General features: G+C 44.9%; 1 protein-coding gene across 8 annotated transcripts in view; it reads right to left on the bottom strand.

Annotated features, from left to right (window-relative positions):
- The window catches only part of BCL11A (BCL11 transcription factor A), a 102,832-nt gene extending 78,129 nt beyond the window's left edge, over positions 1-24,703 (bottom strand). For 2 of the 8 annotated variants that reach the window (XM_047744544.1, XM_047744543.1), the window contains exons 1-2: positions 22,821-23,405; positions 15,563-15,892 (exon numbers count right to left, since the gene is read on the bottom strand). In XM_047744544.1, the coding sequence (XP_047600500.1) occupies positions 15,563-15,892; positions 22,821-22,875 (385 nt within the window). In that variant the 5' untranslated portion in view covers positions 22,876-23,405. Of the gene's footprint in view, positions 1-15,562; positions 15,893-22,820; positions 23,406-23,469; positions 23,696-24,476 lie in introns of those variants that run through there. The other 6 variants (XM_047744541.1, XM_047744537.1, XM_047744540.1 and 3 more) reach the window with 5 other exon arrangements.
- Positions 24,704-24,982: the final 279 nt, after the last annotated feature.

Here is a 24,982-nt window from a genome sequence, read left to right as displayed (position 1 = left end):
GCTGGGCTTCCAACCGGGGTGCTTGCTTCCCTACCCCGGGCCTTTCCTGGGCCTTGCTGGTGTATTACCCTTCCCAGCCACCAACAGCCCAGTCCACAGGTCTTTCCCAACAGGGAGTTTAACTTCAGCCATTAAAAAAAGAAGAATGCGTTGGCACCCATTTCTTACCTGCGCGCAGGCCCGCAGGCCCCACCCCGCCCGTTCTGGGCGCACGTAGGCCATAGCGCACGCGCTCACACCCGCTGCTCTCCTGAACACGCCGAACCCTTCCCGTCCGGGGCCCTCGGGTTACTGGCGTTATCACAACTCTTTTTTTCCCAATGGCAAGCCAGGAAAGATGATAGAACCTGTGCGTGTAGCCAAAAGACTGGCCTCAACTGGTTCAGAGGGGGGAAAAAATTGAGCCGTGTGTCTTTTTTTTTTTTTTTTCTTTCCTTTAGCCAAAGACCTGGGAGCATTTGATGTACAGTCAGCAGGTTTTTTTTTTTTTTTTTTTTTTTTTAAGAAAGAAAGGAAGAAAAGAAAAAAAAAACAAAAACACTGAAAAGGCTTGGCTGCACTGGGGCCCTGACATGCTCTCATCTAAAGCTTGGCCCTCGGCCAAGTTCATCTGTTAATGGACAGCCACAACCAAGGCCTGCACCTCCCCCACCCCCCCCCACCTCCCCGACTCCTCTCTGTTCTCCTACCTCTTTCGAGCTCCTAAAAACTAGACATCGATTATGTCTGTGCTATTCCCTTTCTATTCAAGATAAACAAAGTGCTTCAAGTTCAGGGCACACCCTGGGACCCTTGACAAAACAATCTATCATTCTGTCTGCGAAACCAGTCTGGCTACACCACGGCCGCGAGAGCAACGCTCCCAATGTACAATTTTCCCTTTGTGCTTCTTCCCTCTTGCCACTAACCTCTTTTCTTTACCACCTTCTCCGGAGCAGATGGACTTGACCACTTTGCTTAAGCCCCTCCTGGTAACCTCAGAAATTAAAGAAAAGATCAGAGCCCCTGGTAGCCATCCTACAGCCCAGGTTTTCCTCCTTTCCCTGCGTGGCCCCCATGTCCCTCAGACACAAACACACGATTCCCATTGGACCCACATAATCCTTTCAACCCTCTCACCACAGACACCCAGAAAATAAATTTAATGCAAGGAATGTCCCTTCTTTTGCTCCCTGCAAGATTATTTTAAGTGAGTTTTGTTTTAAATCATAGCCATTAATTTAGCCTGACTTGCAATTAAATGCAAATAACACTTTTTACAACCAGTACGGAATGTATTAATTATAACTACAAATGGTCAAATGAGAGGACAGTTCCTCCTAAAAATATTAATAAAATACATAATAAATAATATTAATGAAACAAAAATAGATTCATAAGCCTTGGCCAGGGCTTTTATTATTTCACGCAAGGGGAAATCCAGCCAGTGAAACTTGCTGCACATACTTTGTGGCATGACTCTGGCCAACCACCACCACTGAACTCCAAAGACTGTGTTTGGAGGGGGGCAGGGAGGCGGTGCTCTGGTGTTGGGGGTTCTGTGCAGACTCCCCTTTGAGAGGCTGAGCGATGGCCACAGAGCACAAGGCAGAGCCCATAACATCTCATACAGCTTTCCCATGTGGTCAGGGAAAGTAACCCACAGGCAGCTTCCCCTTCCTAAGGCAGCTTGGCTCTTATTTCAGTGCCCACCCCTCCCCTCAAATAAATCCCCTAGACCCAAGGGAAATGAGCCCAGCTAAATTAAGGGCTCAGGAATCTCACCCCACCTCATCACCCTCTACTGCACCAGCACCAGAAGCCACCTTCCCCCCTTACACTCCCCCCACACCACCAGACCCCTGTTAACCTGTCTCCACATCGCACAGCCCCTTGCCTCAACCCCCACCCCCACCTCCCCCACTCCCTACCCCCGCCTTTCCCCCCAAACCCAACACACCCACTGCACAATCGAATCTAATTAAGATCAGGAAGAAATTTGCATTTTCTTTTCACTGTACCCCCAGTAATCACAGAAGTTCTTCAAATTTTGAGAATTTTGTTCCTCTGCTAATTATTTCCCTCATTTTGCATTTCAAGGCACAAAGACAGTCTATCTCACTGGTGGTCTATTAATAGTTTGAAGTTTTGAGCATCAGAAGGTGGGGTGGTTTTTTTTTTTTTTTTCTTTTTAAAACGATTCTGTCATTTCCAGTTTTGTAAAAAGGTTTTTTTGTGGTTGTTGTTGTTAGTGGTGGTGAATTTAATGCTTCTTCCAAAAGATAGCTTAGCTGTGCCATTCGGTGTATTATGATTTGATCTCCCCCTACTTTACTGATTTACAGAACCTTGGTATGTGAATGGCAGAAGGAAGGAAGGAAGGAAAAGGAATGGAGGGAGGGAAGAAGGAAGGGAAGAAAGAAAAAAATTAAGAAAAGAATGAAAGAAAGAAAATTCCTTGGCATAAGTACATGTTTGCTGATCAAATTTCAGATCATGTGTTGTTCATTATTATGACTTGACTTGAAAAACAGTTTGCCACAGTAAGATGGATTCACTTTATATGCTTTCTACCCCTCCACTCCCTTTAAGTACTTTGAAAAACAGTACAATTTTTTTAAGGTACATTTAAAGCATGAACTGCTTTGGATTAAAACAATGTTTCAACATCCGTAAATTCCCTCAAAATACATTTTTAAAAGACTTATGCAAAGCCACACATGATTTTGAGGGACCTAATGAGATTGTCCCACCAACAAAATTTAATGGTGATTTAAGAAATTCTAATACTTTTCATTTACTTCCCGTAGAATTATTTGTGTACTTGACATTTATACAGTTTCTCCATTATATAACAATCTACTCTGGGTACACTAGATTATGCCAATCTATTAGAATGAAATTTGTACTCCATATAAGCAGAAGTTTCCAGTCGGTTTTGACTTACCATTATGTTTCAATGTAAAGTGTTATTATAGCTGAGTATAAAGCACAGCTACTCCGTGCTCACGGTTTTTAACTCTAATACTGTAATCTTTCTGGCTGCTTCTAGGGCTGTGTCAGTGTTTACATTCCTGGAAGTTAAATAAACCGACATGGCAAAACTCCTGGATAGACTGAATAATAAGGCCTGTGATGACTAAATTGTTTACTTTTTACCTTGTTAGGATCCCTTTCTTGTAAAGTTTGGAGGAGAGACAGAGAAAGAAGGAATGAAGGAGGGTGACATGAGACAGAAAGAGATTTACACACTGGCTTCCATATGTCACAAAGACCTTCCTACCCATAAGCAACGTGATTGAAGCATAGCGCATGAGTTAGTTTTGCCTGTTTCGTTTTGGTGTGTTTTCTTAAATAGCCGGTCATCTGAATACCCCTTTCTCTGTTGCCCTCCCCCCAATAAAAAGTATGAACACTTTTTTGCCCATTTTCAAATAGCAAATTATCCATTAGATTTCATCATATCTTAGTAAAGCAATTACATCAAGAAAATGATAGCGCGTGTGGAATCAATTATGCATGCAGTTGGCCGGAGACCAAAGGCTGTGAAGTCGGAGAGGGCAGAATCGCTCGACACACACAAATAAAAAGCCCCTGGATCTCACAGATGGACCCCATCAGTTCATCTTACTGCCTAAAAAGTTCATGCACTTAATAATTTATTTGTGTTCTGGATACTGTTTCCCAGCTGAATATTAACAACTTTGAACTGCCGCATGCTTTTAGCATGGTATGGATGGAAGTCATGGTAGGGCAGTGTTAGGGTCCCTTGGAGGTTAAAATTGTAGTTATGTTTCTTACACACTGTTCATTTTCCATCACAATTTATTTTCTTTCATTAAACATTCCTTTTAATCAGAATATCAGTTTCTGTGTTCTGATTCTGCTTGTTAACCAATGATAAACTCATAGACCAAAGATGAGCATCAATAATACAGCACGGGCCACTCAACAGCAAGGGCAAATACCAAAATCACAGGCTCTCAAAAATCAGAAACCATTAGTTAGCACCTTGTTTTCACAACCAGGGCACTTGTGTACCTTGAAGGAGGCACCCGGGAGCCCAGGGACCAAGATTTACTCTCGTGACTAGGGGAGGACACAGAGCCGCAGAGAGCAGAAGCCGACAAGGCCACAGGAAAACTTTCTTGAGCTCAAAGGTAACGAAGTCAGCCAAACCCAAAACCAAGACGTGTGGGTGCTAGGCACATACTGAAAGAAGAAACCCAAAGCATTGTTGCAAAGGTCTGTCTGTACTTTGTAGCCATCTCTCTTCCAAAGAGGAAGCCTGATGTCTTAATACGCTGGAAAATTCAAGTCTCCCTGACATCAAACTGCTTAACAATGAAACTGCCCGACAACTTTCGCGGGGAAACAGGGACAGGCAGCACGTATTTCCCCACAGATCTGGATGTGCCTCAATCATACACTTGAATTTCACAGTCATCTCCCCAAATGAGAACGACTTCCAGCCAACACTTCCACAAACTGTACTTAACATTAAAAGAAAACGGCTAAAACATATGTAATTACTCAAGGTTAGACTTCTAATTCCTCAATTCACTAAAGGAAACTTGGCAAGAAGATGCATCATTTTGCTCCTTTCTACTGGGGCATCCGAGGAGGAGAGCCACTGAGGCAGCTAATACACAAAACATGATCAAAAGTGATTAACAACAGCTTCATATGCAAATTGCATTAATGAAGGAGTGCAAAGTCATCATGTAAATTAAATATGTCAAATCTCTTGGTGAACTTTCAATCTTGAGAAGAAAAAACACTGCTTTAATTTTTTTACATCATCAATTTTGCAAGATTGAAAATCTAAGAATCTTGGTGCTATAAACAATTTTCACCTTTTTTTTCTCCTTCAGGAGGCTGACAGGCCAGCCTGATGTGCACCGAATGTACATGTTAATAGGCCAATCAAAAATGCAAAACAATTCGCAATTACTGGAAGGACCTAATGGTCATTAGAATTTACAACTAGGTAATGAACTGAAGTCTGCCCACACCATGCATATTCATAAAGCAATTTAGCCTTTGAAGATTAAAGAAGTGCTTAAAATTCAAATGAGCTTTAGCAAATTATCAGTAAGATTCATCCAAAAAGCAAAGGGTTTTTCTTCCTATGATTTCCTCATTTTTTTAATGCAAAATTGTTATATCTTCCAGACTGAGCTTAAACTAAACATTGAGCTTCTAGTGAAGCCAAAGGGGCTAAGAGACAAACAGAGGCTGCAAACATCATTACGGACTTTGTTCATAAAACTAAGCCCTTAAGAGCCAAACCTATCTCTAAACATGGTAATTTATCAAAAACAGCCCAGAGTTGCGCATAGGCAATATACTGCACAGGCCTCCAACAAAACAGATTAACACGAGTCCCACCACCCTCCCAAAAAGCCTTTTTCCCCTCAAGTTGAGTCTCCTGTGTAAACATCCACTGGGGTATAAAAACAGCTTTTTCATCGCCTTGGAGTGGCATTCGTTTTAGAAGTTTCTGCTTCCAAAAGGAAAAGAACAAGAAAGGAGAGGATATGAGGCAGAGGAGCGAGATCTGGTTTACTTCTGAGGAGTGAAAATCCTGTCGTTGGGTATTTATCTTCCTGGGGGTTCCCCCCATCCTACACTGGCAGCATGTAATTCAAGAGGAACAGGTCACACAGACAACAGCTGACATTCAGAAAGTCGTGGTGTCCACCCTCCCACCCCTCACCCCAGTTATTACATAGTGGGAATTTTAATTTTTATGCTTCCCAATGACAAGTATGGAGAAGAATTTATCTCACACCTCGAATGCTAACTCACACCTTACTAGCCTCATGATATTTAAGAAATTCTAGTGAGAGAATTCCCAGTGAATGCCTCCTCTTCCCCCATTCCCATACACCCAACCCAGATGAAAGTCCTATCTCGGCTAGTGTACAAGTCAGACTGAGAATAACAGCTCGGAAAGGACCACATGCCCGTGCTTACTGCTCCGCATCTGGACCCAAAAGACTCTCTGCCTGGGTGATTGTGTCAAACCCTCACTGAAAATACTCCAGTAACTTCTCTCTGCCATTCTTTACCCCTCACAGGCCTCCCCCAACCCTCCCACCTACCCTTCCTCCAGCCTCAGACATTTTCCCAGAATGGATCGTCCTACCTGAAAGGCAGGTATACCAAGGAAGTGCGAAAGAGGAGACGAGAGAAGGGGGCAAAAAACCCCTTAACTCTCTTATCCCTGGGCCCTGCTCACAAATGTGCCCCATTTTAATGTTTATTAGAAAGAATCGGATGCAGAGCTGCATGTAACTCACATTCACAACCATCTGTATGAGCCACAGGTCCACAGTGCTGACCAATTCCATTTGACACTAATGTTACTCTACATGAGTAGAGTTCAATGAGGGTTGATATGGGATGTGACAGAGTAAATCAGAATTAGATTAAAAACAAAAGTTTAGAAACTGATGCTACACTGCTGAGCAAATGGGACCTGAAGGCCAAATTTCCCCTAACTGCCTTCAAGTCATTTTCCCTATTAAAGCGTTTGCCTGCCACCCCCTTGCTGGCAGCACCACAATCACATCAGAAAGGAGAATGGAATGCATACAGGAAGGCTTGAGATGTTCCTCTTTAGATACAATACCTATACATTTAATATATAGCAATTAACTTCTGGTCAGGAGTCTGCAGGCAGCAAGCTGTCCCAAACAGATAGAGGGGAGAGGGGGCCCAGAGCTGGGACAAGCACAAAAGACAGGTCCGACAACAATGCCTGCTGTCAGCAGCTGAATTATTTTTATACAGGAATTTTTATCTCTATTGTACAAACAAGTACGTGTCTGTGCAGACTTGTTAAGCAATCCACTTGTATGTAGAATAAGATTTTTTTTTCTTTCTTGCTACCAGTCACACAGCTCCAAGATCAGAAGAAATACATAGTCTTTGAAGCTGCTCAAATGTTTTAGTTAAAAGGACAGCAGTTGTTTTCAAAGATCCAAGAGTATCTTTATCAGAATTAAATTTTTCCTTATTGATTTTTTCCCCTTAACATAACAAAAACATAACATGAGAAGGTTACGATTTATTATTAAAAATTTTCGCAGCCTTTAAATCATTCTTCAGCAGCCAATGTTCACTTTTAAATGTAAAAGAACAGTTGTGGGGTGTGTGTGTGTGTGTGTGTGTGTGTTAATCTTAGGATAGAATGGAGTAGGAGAAACTCGTGAGATTTAAGATTTAACATTCGTTAACATATTGTTTTATCTGTGAACCCAAAGACTTATGGAGGAAGGGGCTAAAAGGGGCAGTAAATGGTTCATTTTGAGCTGCTCCTTAAATGTAAATAAATGGTGAAGTCATGGTAACCCCTGAGTCTGTAAGGGGTTCAGAGTTTTGTTTTGTTGTTGTTGTTTTTTTTAACCCAAAAAGAAACTCCATATTTAAAAATATAAGAAGATCAAACATGGCATGTAGGGCCTTGCGCTCCATCTAAGGTAAGAATCCAAGCTACACCTTTTTTCTCTAAAAATTAACAGATGTGATTTTTTTTGCATTTTTTTATGCATCATTACATACCAAGAAAGTGAATAACTGATGAATATGAATTTAAATGCCCTGATGCTTAGCATGAGACTTCCTTGTGTTTTGCAGAAAATTCAAAAAGAAAACTGAAACCAGAGGGCGGGGGACACAACAGCACCTGTGTTCTTTTTGAAAGCACCTTCACAGGCTTCACAATAATTCCATTCTTCATTTTAATGGGAGTTTTTAATCAGTGGACCCACCTGTATCTAAAACTCAGATCAAATTGTAGGTGTAATTGTTCATTGCCAATGCTCACAAGAGTGAAGATACAAACACAAACGCATTGTGAGTGACCCAAGGTCCCCAGGTATCCCCTTCATCAACAGGCCTGCTCCACAGTCCCCCTGGGAATTCCCTGGCGGGGCCGGTTCCATTCGGCAAAACAGGCCGCCAACCCTATCTGGAAAAGGGTGTGCTGGGCGCCTTCTCACCTCTTTTATAGGAAGTTTAAATCTGATCATCTCACCTTTAGTGGATATAATTTGTTGCTTAGCACTCTACGAACTTGGTATTTTATCTCTGCAGAGAGATCAAAAAGAAAAAAAAAAAAAAAAAAAGGAGGGCAGAAGAAGGAGCAAGTTGCAACCCTGGGCAGCCTGCGTGCACGGGGCCTTGTCCCAGAGCGGCCACCTGGTCAGGTAAGCCTTCTAGGGGCGTTGCATCAGATCCGCTCACATCAGTCTCCAGGGTGAACCCGGAGATGAAACACTCCGGTTCCCTGTCTGTAAACTTCTCATTCGCCAGTTCTTGGCAGCTTATTTTTTCCAAGTGTTTTGTTTCAGGAAACGTGTGTATTTTCTTTTGTACGTTTGTGGATTTACCACAACTGGTTCTGACAGCTGTTGATTCTGTTAAATGAACACATTATAAAAAATCCTCTTTAAAATCTCAAGCAACAGTGGACTCAAAAATAATGGTGAAATGTTTTAATGGAGTTCCAGCTGAGAATTGGTTAGAGAAGAAAAAAAAAAGTATAACTGAAGGGACAGAAGTCCTTTAAGTCAGCAGTAGATCTGAACCGAATGTCTGTGTGCATGTGTGTGCACACACGTGTGCGCGTGCGCACGCATGTGTGTGTGTCTGTGTGTGTGTGTTGTCTGTGTCTGTGTGTGTGTGTGTTTAATGGGGAGAAAGGGGTGTTGCAAATCACCAAAAATATTTACACTGTATTCCCTTTGTTCAAATCACATACTTTTAACAGGAAAAGCTGGAGCTGCGGCTATTTAAAATTTTAAATATTCAAACGCCTGTAATTAACCATATGAAACAAATTATGTCGCATTTCTCCATACCACACATGCAAAAAATTCTGGTGGTGGGTTGGGAGGTGGCAGAGTTGGGGAGACAACTCCAAGAGGAGGAAAGGATGATGTTTTCATTTTGCTATAGATCAAAGGAGAACAAGAATGGAAACTGTAGCATATCGAGCATTTTTACATTGCTGTCTCTCACACTGGGCTATCTAAGTTTACACAATTCCCCAGACTAGCTGCATATTAAGCTTGCTGTGTACAGCTTTATTATGGTGCGGTGGTGGAAGGAGCATTAATATTCCGGCTCCGCATCTGACACGGCATTTACATGCGCCCATCTGAGCGGCACCTGAGTGCTCCTCCAAGGTGCAGTAACTGTGCGCCTATTGTAAAGGCAAATGAAGCTCACCTATTCCCTGCTGGGGTCAGAAGTGACCTCACCACCCCCCATGCTTCAAATCCTTCCCTTGCCAGCCTAACTCAATGCCATCGCAGAATGACGAATGAGCTCAGAAATAGACCCCAAGTTACTAACCCTGCTAAGAACAGCAAAAGCCTTTGCTGAAATGTTTTAAAAATGCATAGGGAGTGCAGCTGGCCAGTAAAAAGCAGAGAGACAGATTCCAGTGAACCCAATATGGAATACGTTACATTCTAAAACTGATTAGAAATACAGTCTGATGTTTACTGGCTTCAAATTGAGTTTGGCATCAAGCATACTGGCTTTAATAATGCTGGCATTTTTTTTTATTATTATTATTTTAAACCCGCCTTTGGTCTCTGGGAGCACATGTGGAGAGCTAAAGCATTCTTATTCGTCAGGTTACATTTCCTGGAAATTAAGTTTGTGACAGAAAATGACTCTAGTAGCAATAATATGGTTCGTGCTCAAATTAATTAGGTCATTGTTGTAAAACCTACATGGCAAATTACAAAGGTAAATTTACAGATATTGGCCAGAGCCTCTATACCCTATAAGTGAAGGGGAGAAGCAGTTTAAGGATGCTTATTTACCTGGGTAGGAGGAAAGAACAGAGGAGGGAGCGATACAATGGCCAATTTTCTATTTGTCATTGCAAATAAAAGTACTGGTTATTAGCCATTAAATTACATAGTCTGAACATATTTATGAACTTTATTAATGTTCTCCAAGTTGACACATAAAATAAAAACCTGCTTGATTTGAGACAGTGTTAAAAATGGGCACTAAGTTAAAATCTTTTTCTTTTTTAATCTTTGTAATAACAACACTGCTGACATAACCATGACCCAAATGAAATCTGAACAAGCAGAAAGGTACTAAAGATCCTTGGTGATTAAATCTGTTGCTAAAAAAGTGGCAAGGTGCCAAGCTGGGTCCAGTTGGATGCTAAGTGCTTTTTATTGCACAAAGCTAGTACTACGGTATGTAAAAACAGACTTGGGCTTGGGGTAAATTTTGTCAAATGATTCCTTTGTGCAGTAAACGGTGTGAACAGACCAACCAAAGTACATTAAATTCACATTGAATGCTGCAATCTCGGTGCACTTCCCTAGCTGTGCTACTTTGGTTCTATTTCATGTTTTTCCCCAAAGGAAAGCCAAACTTTTCTTCCTTTCTTACTGACTAGTGTGCACAGCCACCATTCATCTATTCTCCCTCCTTAAATACTTTCACTTAAGAAATCACGGAATTCTGAAAAATCCTTCTCTAGGATTTGCACGTTTGTCATATACTCCAATTTAGTCCTCCCACATTATCCAAACTACACTGAGGCTACAGTGTGAAATTAATGATTTTCCAGGACTCGAAAATGTGCCATTAATATGCATCCAGCTCCCCTCTTCCCTGAGCTTAAGGTTTGCTGTCCTGACATTGCCTGCCCGTTTCTACACCCAGTTGCATTTTCCAGCCCATGGGCAGCTCCACAATTAAATGCCACATTCACAAGGAGAAAGGTGTGCAAAACAGATTTCAGATCCTTTAAAGCAAAAGGCACAACTTGCAGACGCAAGGAATGGGGTGATTTAAGAAATTACAGTACTGTTTTTTTAAGCTTTCACAGAATGAACACAGAGAATGGGAAGGAAACTTTCCCCCTCTGTTCCTGTTCTTGAAGTGAATACATATTTGTGTTTCCAATAAAAGGCCATTTTTACATTAACTGTCTGTAACAGCAGGAGACAGAAAAACTAACACAATCTCTACATCACATACAGGATGATCTTCATATCACGTGGCCCTATTCTCAAAACTATTATTTATAAAAGACAACTAGAAAAATGCACAATGCATCTTTTCTGTGTCACCGAAAGGGTAATGCCTGAAAAACTTTGGGACCTTTGGGATCTTCCACATTTTAGATTTTTTTTTTTCCTTTTTGGCTTTCCGAAGCAAATTTAGCAGCCATGCGGGCCACTGTGTTTAATTAAGCTTTCAAAAGTCCTCTGACAATGCCAACAATTGTAAGACACTTCTGTGGCTCAATCATGCAATCACTGTGACAGTTCTATTTACAATTTGTCTTAGAGAGAGTTTCTCTGACATTGTACTTTGACAAAACATCCAAGCTGCCAGTTCACAACCTTTCTCGGTCTTATTTACAAATACAGCTTGTATATAGGACTCCCAGACTCATGAACATGAGTCTTTGGGTAGTGGCCTCACAAACACAGGCTCCCAATGAAAATCCCAGATATATATAAGGAAACAATATTCTCTATTCTCTGGATTCAAAAGGTAAGTAAAATGTTCACCAGCACATTGGGGTTTTTTTTGTTTTTGTTTTTTTATTTGCTGTTTGCTTTTTCAGCTACCATGCTAAAAATTCACTTCAGAAGTCAGTGGTTTTTATTCAGAATCACATGAATAAAGAGAAATTAAAAATAAGTAGTCATACTAGGATACTATAATTTATAGTCTCATTTACAATTACACCATGAGGTACACAAATACATCCCCAAATCCAGTCTGAGCTAGGGAAAGAATTAGAACGGGTACAAAAGGAAAAGGCAAGTTGATTTGCTAGATTCTAAAAAGCGTAAGTATGTTATACTTGATTTACCTTTAAGTAACATGCTACTGTATTTCTGTTTTGAATTAGTATTTCTCCCACCATTAGAGTAACTATCTTACATATTTTTATCCAGTGATGAGGTATATTGCCTAAACAAATAATTTTGAAATACCCTGATATAAAGGCCTATGTTCATGATTTTAAGGAGAAAAAAATAATATTTATCAATGGCAATAGACTTGACTACAATTTATAGCACTGGTCATATTTTCTCCCATTCTCTTAAAAAGCTAACTTCATGACAGCCCAATCCTAATTTGAAGATTTCTGTGCATAATAAGCCAAAACCTCAAATCTGACACTGTGGGATTATATTTTTGGCCTTTTCTTTAACTGAACAGCAGTTTCCCATTCACTACTCTTTGATGAGTATTTCCCCCATCATAAAATAGGAGACTAGAAAACACAGCAACACCCCTATTAAAAGGCCTCACTGCCAGTCACAGGCTGCTCATACTTCATGGTGAGTATCTGACCCACAAACATATGCACTGGGCCCCCCACAATATAACCTGCTCATTTCCAGTTAAACGGATACTATTGCAATGGTCTCAATGGATCACAGTCACACAATATTTTGAATATTTGAATGAAATGAAAAAGCAACCTGATTAATGGCAATATGTTAACGCAAGTACAGGGGGGAAGTACTAGAGTCCAGCCCCTTCTATTAGCCAGGTAAAAATCATCCCTTCTAAAAGAAACACTCATCTTGGAGAGGCCTGTGTCCAGTCAAAATGCATATCACTTTACTAAGGATTTAAGGAACTCTACCTTATTCTCCTATCTGAAAGCCCCCAAATTCTAAGCGTTATTTATCTTAAGAAAAATCTGTCACTGTTTTATTCCTGCTTCCTGCCTATAAAATGGCACAGAGCACACTGAGCTCAAATCCAACTTACATCACTTTAATAAAGCCTTTCCTACACAGCGCTCTTAAATGACTACTTTTATGTGGTTGCCAAACATATTCTTCTAGAGATTCATCAATAGATCTCTCTCCTAATACGGAGCACTGCTTCTCCTTTCTTTTTTGTGACACAATTCAAATATCTACTGAGTGATTATTCTTATTGTTTCCTTCCTTGCCATAAAAAGAAAAGCAGACTTGGAACTCGGAAAACATGCTGGAGAGAAATGGGCTAGTAATAGTGCACAGCCGTCTTCCAATACTTCCCTTCAGAGGCACCTGAGGGCCAGGGCATGTTAATTTATGTGCAATGGTAGAATGTTAATTTCACCATAGGAAACTCTTAATTCATTACTGTGAATTATGAGAAGTTGTGATTCTACTTACTGACATCTCGCTTTGAGATGTGATCACGCTATTTATGTTCAGCCAGTTCCAGGGTGGGAACAGGTGATTAAACACAATGAAAGGAATCAAGGCTTTGTAATTATTTGTGCATGAAAGGTTTACCTCACCTGGGTTGCAGCGCCGGTGCACCCATTGAATATCTTAGCTACCTTACACTGCTTTTCATCTCAGTGAAATCATTTAGTATTAGCACTCTAAAACATATTTTAAATTTGCTTTCTTTTTTCTTTCTTTTGTGTTTGTTTTCATTCTTGTTTTTGGCAGGGTGGGGTGCTTCTCTAGGCTCTGCTATTGCTCTAGATTTTAAGAAAGAAAAAAAAACCTTCACGACAACCAGAAGTTAAGGAAAATATCTTTTCTTTCCTTATGTAGATTCACAACTATCACAGTAAAAAGCTTTCACTATAATGCCTTTCCCCCAGCGTTTAGATTCCTCTTCTAAGTACAGAAGCACAGAATTTTGGAGCTGGTTAATCTGAGAGTGAATAACCTATTTGGGACCTTAGTAAGAAGTGTGGTTTTAATTCCTGCTTGACAGACACTGTGTTTTGTCTTTTAAACGAGCAGCTCGATATGTAAATACAATGTTACATCACGCAAGTGTTACTCCATATTTGGTGATTTAGAAAGGCTTTGGATCTCCGAAGACAACAAATCCCCTTCCGCCTGCTCTTGCTTCATTAATCATGCCTTACGTTTTCCTTCCAGTCACAAGACAGCACATGGAAATGGTCATTGCCATCTCCAACTTGCGGGGGGGGGGGGGCGTGAATAGGGAGCGAGGGTATGAAATCTTAACCTACCTGTCACATAAGCTAACTGTGGCGGATTCTAGAAAAATATTTTGTAAATGCAGCTTCTCTGGTACAGATTTCTCATTTCACTAAACGAAAAGTATCTGAGGGTTATTACAGGAAGCATTAAAAAAAGAAGAAGAAAAAGAAGAAAGAAAGAAAATGCCACGTTTGATTTTAATGATCAAATTCAGAGGGGTAAAGGAGAAATAATATGACATTTAATCCCCTCTGGACCACTGACCTACTACAGTTCAACTCTGTGGTCAAACTAGGTCAGAAAGACAAGTTTCAGTGAATCAATTGATTATATGCATTATCTTTCCTAAAACTGAACAAACCTTCTGCCTTTTACAGGAGGGGGCAGGGGGAAACAGAAGAAAGGGATCCACCAACAGGCTTGGCATTTTTGTCACCACATACTCTGCATTCACTCTGTCTTGAGTGTTAAATCACTGTTGTTTCACAAAAACACGTTTTAAGGGTGACTATATAGGGTTGCTGTTTATCACTTAGAGTAGGGATTTAAGTCCCCCTGTTAGCCGCTAATTCCTTTTCCCCGTGAGCAGCTCAGAAACCCACACACCTAGCTACCTCTCTGCTAAAATTAACCGAAGGAAGGAGAGCTGTTGAATATGTGTATGTATATTTCCAAGAGAATTTTTACATTGTGTTATAGCAGAAACAGGGGAAGTCTGGACTGGACATTTGTAAGGGTGACATGTGGTTGTGTAAACCACAAACAAAATCAAGATACATCTGTCAAAACCACATTAGAGACAAGAGAGAGCACAGAGAAGCATTTATCATTTAGCTGAGGAGGCAGGATGCAGGGAGCAGCCGTTCCTGTCAAACCAACCTTTTGAAATTTCCAACATGCCCTTAAACTTTTCGAGTAAGCATGTCTGTGCGCTTCAGCAACTGCCCTCTCTACTCTGGCCTGGCCAGTCGAAAATGGCATCTTAAAGTCAAGGTCACGGTGTCATCCCACCACGGGGCTGTGTTTAATTACAGCCCCATACGGGCTGACAGCCAATATGGATCCAAGGCTAGCCCTGAAGCTCAGTTAACTCTTTCTACCCACTCCGAAATGCCCTGCCAGCCCACCCCACTTCATGGAAGCCTTGAGAACTAACTGTACCCCTAGGGAGGTCTGACTAGGTATTCTGAATCAAAGAGGTCATCGGCTGAATTACCAAATGTCTATGTGGCCACTTTCACCTCCGACTGGTCACCATGGCTGGAGATGGACAGTGGAAACTGGGCCAGACATAGTAAGGTTCAACACTTAAAAATGAGAAGGGGAGAAAAAAAGGAAGAGAAATTCAGCATCAGTAGACCCAGATAGAGGGTATCAGGTGTGTGTAGCACCTACATCTGACTCAGTGAAGTGGAAAATATTTATTTTTTTGTGTTCTGGACGGAAGCAATAGGAATGATTATTTTAACATTACAGGGCTGTCATGGACAGTTCACATGGAGAAATACAGAAAGCACTTCACCACTCCTTAGTGCTTTGGCTACAGCACCTCTGAAAATGAAAAGAAAACATGCAAACAGCTTTTCTCCTTGCTTCTCATTTACCTGCTATGTGTTCCTGTTTGGGGCAAATTCCTCTAGATGACGTTGATAAACAATCGTCATCCTCTGGCGTGACCTGGATGCCAACCTCCACGGGATTGGATGCTTTTTTCATCTCGATTGGTGAAGGGGAAGGTGGCTTATCCACAGCTTTTTCTAAGCAGAGACTGCCATTGCATTGTTTCCGTTTGTGCTCGATAAAAATAAGAATGTCCCCCAATGGGAAGTTCATCTGGCACTGCCCACACGTGAGGAGGTCATGGTCCCCTTCTGGAGCTCCCAAAGGGCCGTGGTCTGGTTCATCATCTGTAAGAATGGCTTCAAGAGGTTCGGCTGTGGTTGGAGAAACAAAAGCACAATTATTAGAGCGCCAGAGAAGAGAGAAAAAGGGGAAATACATTCTCCACCCCATCCATCCCGCCACATTATGTAAAGTGTTTCTAGGCTCCTTCATATAATATCCAGAAAACATGAGCACCTAAAACATATAAGGATATGAAGGTTATCAACAAGAAAGCAAATTTATCAATGAGGCAAATCATCATATACTTAAAGAAAACTCTCTGACTTGCCTAACTCCTGAGAAGACACACACACACACACACACATACTATAAACTGTGTCTGGTTTGCGAGTTTAGAAAATGTTGACTGTTAAATAAATCCTTAAGGCAGGGAATATAAAGAAAGCTTAAATAATAACTACCCCAAACTGGTAAAAACATGGACTGAAACCAAATTTGTTTCTTTTTTCGTAGAGACTAAGTTGTCCATTGTGCCAAAGAATAAAAGGGGAGGTGGATAAATACACGTACCCTTTGTGTGTGAATGTATATACTCCAAAGTACACAGAGACATAACTTCATAAATTAGAATGCTACTATATCACACAGAAAATGTTCCACATGTACACCGCCATAATAAGAAAACGACTGCATTCACCTGTGAAATGGATCTAAATAATAATCATAACACAGCATAATTCATACTGCCAAAAACCTTTCTGATCTCACTCTCAGCAGTACCACAAAATCAAAGAAATACCAAATTCACTGGCAATTCTTCTCAGACACATTAGCTAAATGGGATACTTTTGAGTACTTAAGAAAATAAGCCAATTAGTCATTTTTTCATTCGGAAGAAAGGAATGCCTAAAATATTCTAAACATGTTTGCACTTGGTGGCCTCCATCACGTAAAAATCAGAATGGTCAAGCAAACGCCACATTTCAGAACAAGGCTGAGAAGTCCTTTCTTTAGACTTGAAATACTTCGCCTAATGTTGTCAAAGTTGACTAATTTTCTGAATGAGCTCCAAAACGCTTCATTATGGGACTATTTCTACACACATAATCACCAGTGGACAGTATAACAAGGTAAATATGTCTTTCATTCCTATTTCCTTTTTTTTTTTTAACTTTGCACCAAAATACTCCAGCATCTCATTTGAACAGCTTCTATCATTTTTTAACCTTCCAAAGGGAAAAAGAGAGTTGGTAAGTCTCTGCTCCTGAAACTATATGCTTACTCTAGCCAAAAAAAAAAAAAAAAAAAATTACAAAATAAAAAACACATCCAGGATGCTGCCAGTTAATAAAACTGAAGCAGAAAATGTACAAGTCTTAAACAGTTAATCAGTCTGACCTTCTTTAGCAAGCTGCCAATTTCACATTTAATGAACTTAAAGCCACAGAGAATCAAAAAATAGATTTTAATTTGAGTGTAGAATATTGGAACCGATTTTGATAAAGTGCAAAAATCCAGTGAACTCAGGTTAAATTTATTTCAACCCTACCCAGGCTGAATATTGAGGGGGAAGATCTGGAGTAACTCCCAGATGTGCTGGGTGAAATAATATTGAGAGAGCCCTGCCTAGCTGCACCTGTGCTCAAGTAGGACATGTCATAATTTCTAGCCTCTGGTACTCCTACTAATTTAACATAAGGTCACCACAGGAATATGAAGGTTATATTCCCACTAATAAAGACAGCAAGGTAAGCACTTATGTTTCTTTGCCCAATATACTGACCAAAAGATAAATACAGAATACACATGCACGCTTTTCAAATAAAAGGAGATAAACGGAAGTGCTTTTGCATTATGCTTCTATGTCATTTTTCTCCTACATTTGCTTTCATTTTGACCAAGAGAGGAACCGAATAGGTAAGTCATCTCCAAGATCCCTGCTATTTGAATTAAAGATTTTTAAGTACACATCAACAAATGTGGCTTTTGTTGTTGTTATTGAGCATTAATTACAAGTGCTGAGGTTCACAGATTAAAGACTCAGAGATAATATATTTTGCTTCATTAAAGTTAGTACGACGTAGAACCTTTGCAAAAAAAAAAACGTTTTTTGAACTCCACCGTTAAGATTCTTTTTTTTTTTTTTTTTAAATCTCCAAGGCCTGATATATTTCTGAAAGTGGAAATATTATTTAGGAGCAAAAGGAAATATTCTCCTAGGTATCAAATAGTTAAAGGTAATGCGGTGCAAACAGACTTGGTTAAAGTCTTCTAAATGTAGTGACTGAACTGATTTACAATCAAAACCAGGAAATGAAGTGGTAATTCAGAGGTTGCTGATTACACCTCCACATTTCACCTAATTAATTTTATAGGAGGCAAAGTTCTTGAAAATAACAAGATGATCAAATGTACAGATATAAAACCTGTAACCTCAACATTTTCTATGCTCTTAACGTAAATTATTGCTAATTAACAAGAATTATATCCTAATGTATGAAATATGTCTAACATCGGGCTTCTTGCAAAACATTTGGCTAGTAATGTTCAGAGAAATACCAAAAGGTGTTCTTATTATTGCTGCTATATTATTAAAAATGAGTCGAAGTGGGGCACAAAGAAAATATGAAAATACAAATCTCTTGGTGTAGTCTACTGATTTGCATTGACATCTTTTCTCAGTGGTAATCAACATTTCCTTTCTGGGCATCTGATAAGTTCTCTGTATTTTAATGCAAATTCCTCTTTCCCTAAAAACATTCCTAACCTCAGCCATTTTACCCCCTCCCTCAATTCAACTCCATCCTCCTTCGCCCCCACAATACCATCGTTTCTAAGCTCCGGCCTAAACCTCCCGCTACAAAGCGGGGAGTCCAGGATTGAAGTGGAAGGGAGTGGGCAAATAATCATAATAATTAGCTGCGAATTCTCTACTAGAGGAGAAAGAAATGGAAAATAAAATGCTTCTGCGTTGAAACAGCAAAACAGACTAGAACGTCTCAATGCCCCAGCGGCTGACTGAGATCTCCTTCCTCTGTGCAGTTGTAAAGGAATAAATTTAAAGAAGGGGGAAAAAAAAAAAGCTTTAGAAGAAATGTAGGGAAGGAGCAAGAGAAACGAGGGCTGCTGGGGGAATGGGAGGGGGAAAAGGAGGTATGCCTTCAAGTTTGCTTTCCAAATCCTTCCTTTTGATTGTCTTAACAGGGTAAGGAAGCAAACCTAGTCTGAAATGCCGAGAGGAAAAGCAAAGAAACAAAAGCGAAGGCTAGGGCGACAGGCCCGGGGCAGGGGGCCCGGCGGGGGCGGGCTTTGCAGAAAGTGAAGTTGGGCGCCGGGACTCTGAGGCACAAAGCAAGCAGCCTTGGTGGCTGCAGTCTCCGGCAGCGCTCACTGTAAACACGTGCAGCGGCGGCTGCCGGTCCGTGGGGCTCGGGCCAGGCCGGAGGCGACCGGCAGCCAGGGGCCCCTACTGCCGCGTCCACCGCGGTCCCGCCCGGCCTCAGCGTGAGCACTGTTCCCTGACCGCGCCAGTTGGAGAAATGGGAAGTGAGGCTTGGGAAACTCGGCGGGTTAACCTGGTGTAGTCTTGGTATCACCACACACACACCTCAAGCGCGGGCCCTGAAATTCATTCTGTGTCCCCAGGCTCACACTTTTTACTTTGGGGGAACCTCTGCAAATGCGTTTCTCCCGCAATTCCGGGCACTAGTGTGCGCTGCGCGGCGGCGGCTGCGGTTATTCATTATTAATGATGCTGCTAGCCCGCATCATTATGATGATAACTATTACTATTGTTGTGATTTCGGGCTCCGAGGCGAGAGCTGCAGGAGGCGGGGGAGCCAAGTGTCGGGCTGCAGAGCCGCAGTGCAAGCCCGCCGTAGCCGCCGTTGTCCGTGCTTTGCGCGAGGGTGTGGGGGTAGAAGTGAATCGGGAGACTAAGTGCAAACTTGCTGGAGCCCGCCCTTTGGCCTTGCCTCGAAGGCTGAGAGTGCATACTCCTTCCCTCCCCCTACCAAAAATGCCTGCCCCCAAAGCGAAAACTGCACCCCACTCAGCGCCCGGCGCACCGGGTTGTCAGCCGCTCTCCCAGCGCTTCTCCGCAGCCCTGGCCAGAAGCATTTTTAAAGTCAAAATGAAGAACAAAGACATAAGGGGTGATGGGGGGAGAAAGGGAATTCTGCCTAACCGTCCGTTTCCCCCACCCCCACCCTCGCAAAGCTCGTCCCTCCCAGGCAGAGAAACGCAGAGCAGGGAGTGGGGGAGGCTCTGGTACAGGTTCAAGTTCGCTGAGCTTTCTTGATCTTGTTCTGCCTCCTAGCGACCGAATGGCTCAGTCAGCCCAAGAAGCGGAGGACTGGGGGGGGCGGGGGGTCTTGAAGACCGGAATGGCTCCCGCCCCCTCTGCGCACCCAGAAAATGAGAAAGAAGCGACCCCCGCACCCCCTCCATACTAGTCCTTTAACCCAAAGACCGCACTGAGACTAGGCGAGAGGCCGGCTAAACCCACCCAGCTTGGAGTGTTCCGAGATGGACCCAGGGTGGGTGGGGGACAGGGGAGCAGCCCGGACTGCACGCCTTAGTTCGTCCTTTGAGCCCCCAGTGCATCCTTCCGAAGAAGGGCCCGGCTTTCCCGAGTCCTGCGAACACTGCCCTTCCTTCCCGCCGGTACCTGGCCGGGCTGTAACTTCACACCGCCGCGCGCCGCGTCTGCTCCGCATCCGGCGCGGCCGGGGGATTGGGGGGCGGGGGAGAGCGACGAGGGAGGGATGCGCGGGGGTGGGGAGAGGGAGGGCCCCGCAACGTGCCGGGGCGGGGGAGCTTCCAAAGTGTGTGACAAGTTCCAGGGCCTAGTGAAAAATTCAACTCCTTATGCGCACCCTCCAACCCTTTAATAAATATAAAACTGCGTATAGGTAGTGGTTTTAAATCGCACCAAAAATTAAAATAAGGGTCACGAATGAGGAGGGGAAGGAATGTGGGCCCTCTCACGCCTTTCTTTCCCCGGCTGCCAAACTTTCCTAAGTGCCCACCGCCCGCCTTTCCGGACGCACTCTGTTAGCCAGGACCCAGTAACCCACCCACCACCCCCATAAAGGCTCAAAAGGACCACCGCCACCACCGCCACCACCACCACCACCCCTGACCAAGAATGCCCGGGTTAGAGAGCAAGAACTGAAGGGTGGGGTGCACGGAGTACGGAGATCCAGCACTCCCCAAAAACACACTCGCACATACTACTCTGCCCACCTCCCCAACCCCCACTCCTCCACCCCACACCCCCACACACACCTGGCCAGGCAGAGCTCGGGAGGCCGGGGCTAGTGGCCAGACCCGGTGGGAGCGGGGCAAGGAAAGCACGTGGTGACCTCCCAGCGGTCCGGAGCTGCGGACAAGAACGTCGGGGGGCGGGGGAGGGGGGAGCAGAAGTGCTTTTTCAGTTGCTTTGAAAAATAAAAATGCTTCGCAAAGCTGAGTTTCTCCCCAACCGATTTCGCAGTCTGGTGGGCTGGGAGGACGTCTGGGCATTGTGCTGGGGGCGAGAGTGCCTGTGGACCCGGCTGGCGCGGAGTCGCCGCTCCGCCTGCCGCTGTGCGGGCTGGCCGATTGCTGGCGCGGGGTGGGAGATCCCGAGCAGGGCGGGGGCGCGGCGAGGCCCGGCGAGGCCCGGGCGAGGCCCCGCCGCCGCGGCCGCCGGCTCCCGGGCTGCCGCGCCGCGCTCGGTCCTCTGTCTGTTTGTTGGCAGGAGGCTCCCGCACACGCGGTGCTTGTAAACATTCAGACACGAGATTTTTCCCAATCAAAATCCACTTCCACTTTTTTTGAAAATCTTCCAAAAAATAGTAAGAGGAGGGAGTTCCTCGCTCCCTCTCCATGCCGACGGCGCTCTAAGTTTGCAACTAAAGGGGTTTTAGGGAAGGGGGTAATTGTATTTTCCCCCCTCTAATAGAGATTGAGATTTTTGCAGGGGGGGTGGGGGAGTCAAAGAGGAGAGCGTCGCAGAAAACGGCTGGCTGAGCGTTTGGCTTCTGTTTGGGGGCAAGAAATTTTACATCCTCTTGCCTTGTTTTATTTTTGTTTTTATTTTTATCTTATTTTTCACGTCTTTTCGCCGCCACTGAGGTTCGGCGGGGAGGGGCGGGCAGCGGGAACCCAGGCGGCGGCCGCTCGAGCGCCCTCCCTCCATCTCCCGCTCGCCCCGGGCCCTTGCTCCTGCACTTCGGCGGCGGAGGCGCGGAAGGGCAAGCGCGAGGAGCCTGCACAAAAGGCAGCGGGACAAACACCCACCTCGGGACGGAACAAAAGGCGGCAGCGCCAGCCGAGACTCGCGTCCTTCCCGGTCGCCAAGCTCTCCGGGCCGCCGCGGCCCCTCTCCACACTCAGCAGACTCCAGAGCGCCGGGGACCCCCTCCCACAATCCCACTTTCTCACTATTGTGGAGATGACTACTTTCCTCCTGATGCACACTTGACCGTGAGCGCGCTGCTGTCCGAGGGCCAGTCTCACCTCTTTTCTCCCAGGGAATTGTTTTTTTGGCTTAGGCCCCCTCCTCCCGCCCCGTTTTCCTTCCTTCGGTGAGTGCAAGCAACCCCCCTTTTCCCCTTCAGCTCCCTCCTCTAGATTTGCAAGAGAGTTGTGCGCATCCATAGCATTGTTCATTATTTTGCAAAATTGGAGGGGAAATCATTGCATTCCTTATCGAAAAGCGAAATAAAGCAGTAGAAAGCATGAAAGAGGAGGAGTCAAATTTTTGTAAATTAAATAAAAATTAAAAGGTGCGTGCTATCCCAAAAGTGTACGTACGGCTGTGGTTCGGGATAGGAGGAGGCTTGTTTTTTGTTTGTTTGTTTGTTTGTTTTTTCTCCCTTTAAGCTCTTTTATCCCGACTCTCGGAGGTTCATCTCGTGAAAAAATTTAAAAATGCATGCACACACCCCTCTCTCCCCCTCGCTCTTACTTCTCGTCCTGCGCGCTCTCGTGATTATTAATAATTATTATTACTATTATTGGGTTACTTACGCGAGAATTCCCGTTTGCTTAAGTGCTGGGGTTTGCCTTGCTTGCGGCGAGACATGGTGGGCTGCGGGGCGGGCGGCGGCGGCGGCGGCGGCGGGCGGACGACGGCTCGGTTCACATCGGGAGAGCCGGGTTAGAAAGAAGGAGACTCCAGAGAAAATATCTTCATCAGTGCCTTTTGACATCCAAAATAAATTAGAAATAATACAAAGATGGCGCAGGGAAGATGAATTGTGGGAGAGCCGTCATGGCTTTTTTTTTTTTTTAAGCAAAAAAAAAAAAAGAGAGAGAGAGGAGAGAGATAGAGGGAGAGAGAGAGAGAGAGAGAGAGATGAAAAAAAATGGCAAAAGCCCCCCTGAGCTGCAAGTTCAAGTGCGGACGTGACGTCCCTGCGAACTTGAACGTCAGGAGTCTGGATGGACAGAGACACACAAAACATGGGCAGGGCGAGCAGGAGAGAAGGGGAGGAGGGAAGGGGAAGCTCACACCAATGGACACACATCAGGGGCTGGACATGAAAAAGAGACCAGGACAAGCCAATGGCCAGTGCGGGGCGGGGGAGGTGCGGGGCGGGGGGCTCCGCAGACGCCAGACGCGGCCCCCGGGGGAGGGGCGGGCGGAGGGGAGGGGGCGCTGGGGCCTCGGGCTCACCAGTGGCCGCAGCTAGCGCGGTGGCGGCAGCGTGGCCGGGAGAGAAGAAAGGGGCGGCGGGGTTGGGGGGGAGCAGGGTGGGGGAGGCGAGACGTGCGCCCTGCTCCCCCCCGCCCCGGATGCGGACCCTAAAATGAAAGATTACCTAAAAAAAAAAAAAAAAAAAAAAAGCATGAGTGTACGGCTAGTCTACAGCCTGGGTCCCGGGAAGCGCGGGCGGAGGGAAGCCAGGTAGAGTTGCTCCCGGACACCCTCCTCCGCGCGCACACCCACTTCCCCTCACCGCCGCGCGGCTGCAGCGCTCGCTCCCCGCGTGCGGACGCCGGGGGCCGTAGTGAAAGCCATGAGCCTGGAGGCTGCGCTCGGGAAACTTTGCCTGAGGAGAGGATAGCAAAGAAAAATCACCCGAAGTTGAGAGCTGAGCCTCCAAGTTACTGCTCCGCTGCGGGCAAGGGGAGGTGGGAGGAAGCGCGCGGCAAAACGGAGTCCAGCCCAAGTTTGGAGGGTTGCTGGCCGGGAAAGGCAGCTCCGGGGCCTCTAGGTGCCGGGGCAGCCTGGAGAGAGGGGGCTAGGGCGAGGGAAGCGGCGCAGGCCAGAGCTGGAGGGCACCCACAAGGCCGAGCCGGGGCGGGGGGAGAAACTGGGATCTGAGCTCCCTGACAAGCGTTTGGGTCTGAATGAAACTGGGAGCACGGACTCGAGGCTTCCAAGGGTCGCAAAGATAGAGACCAAGGAATAAAGAACGAGGAGCCAGACTAGGGGGCACGTTCCAGCCCCCAAAGGGGAGTGCCGCGGCCCGGGGCGAGGAAGGCGCCAAGGCGTCCACCTCACGGAGCGGCTGCGGGCCAGAGGACAAAGCACCGGCAGTCCCGAGAGTTCCAGTCCCTGGGAACTGGCTCCCCGCGCCGCGGGAGGTCCTCGAGCGGGGTCCCCGGGATGGACACACCCCCTCCCACTCAAAAGCAACTGCTAAAGCACAGAGGAACGGAAAGAAAAATGTTTCTTACAGGCAGGGCACAACTATTCCTGTGCTGTTACCCGGGGAAAGAAAATGGGGAATGAAGAGAGAGCGACTGGCTCTCAGGAGCAGCTGGGGAGACCACGGTGGTGGGGTGACCGCCCTGGGTCAAAGCCGCGCTGCTCAGGCGCCCAGAGCCAAGGCGCAAACCCTGCAGCCTACCGGCCCCTCCGGTCTTTCCACAGACGTTCCCGGGAAATTAAAGAAGACCTGTTGGAAATAAACTCCTGTCTCTTTAATGCACACACGCGCTCGCGCGCGCACGCACACACACACACACACACACACACACACGCGCGCGCGCGCTGCCGCTGTCAAAAAGCGGGCTTCACTCTGGCGTGGGATACTTTCAGTTTTACGTAAAATGTACAGCAACAGCACCCCCTGCGATTGGAAAGTTTATTCAGAAACGTGTCTGCAAAGTCCCCCGGCGTCTCCCGCCTCCCAGCCTCCCCGCCTGCCTGCGCCACCCTGTAGCCTCAGCCGCCGCCGCCG

The sequence above is a fragment of the Lutra lutra genome, chromosome 9, assembly GCF_902655055.1.
Source record: "Lutra lutra chromosome 9, mLutLut1.2, whole genome shotgun sequence".
NCBI classification, from domain to species: domain Eukaryota; kingdom Metazoa; phylum Chordata; class Mammalia; order Carnivora; family Mustelidae; genus Lutra; species Lutra lutra.
This window is presented reverse-complemented; position numbering and strand designations above follow the sequence as displayed.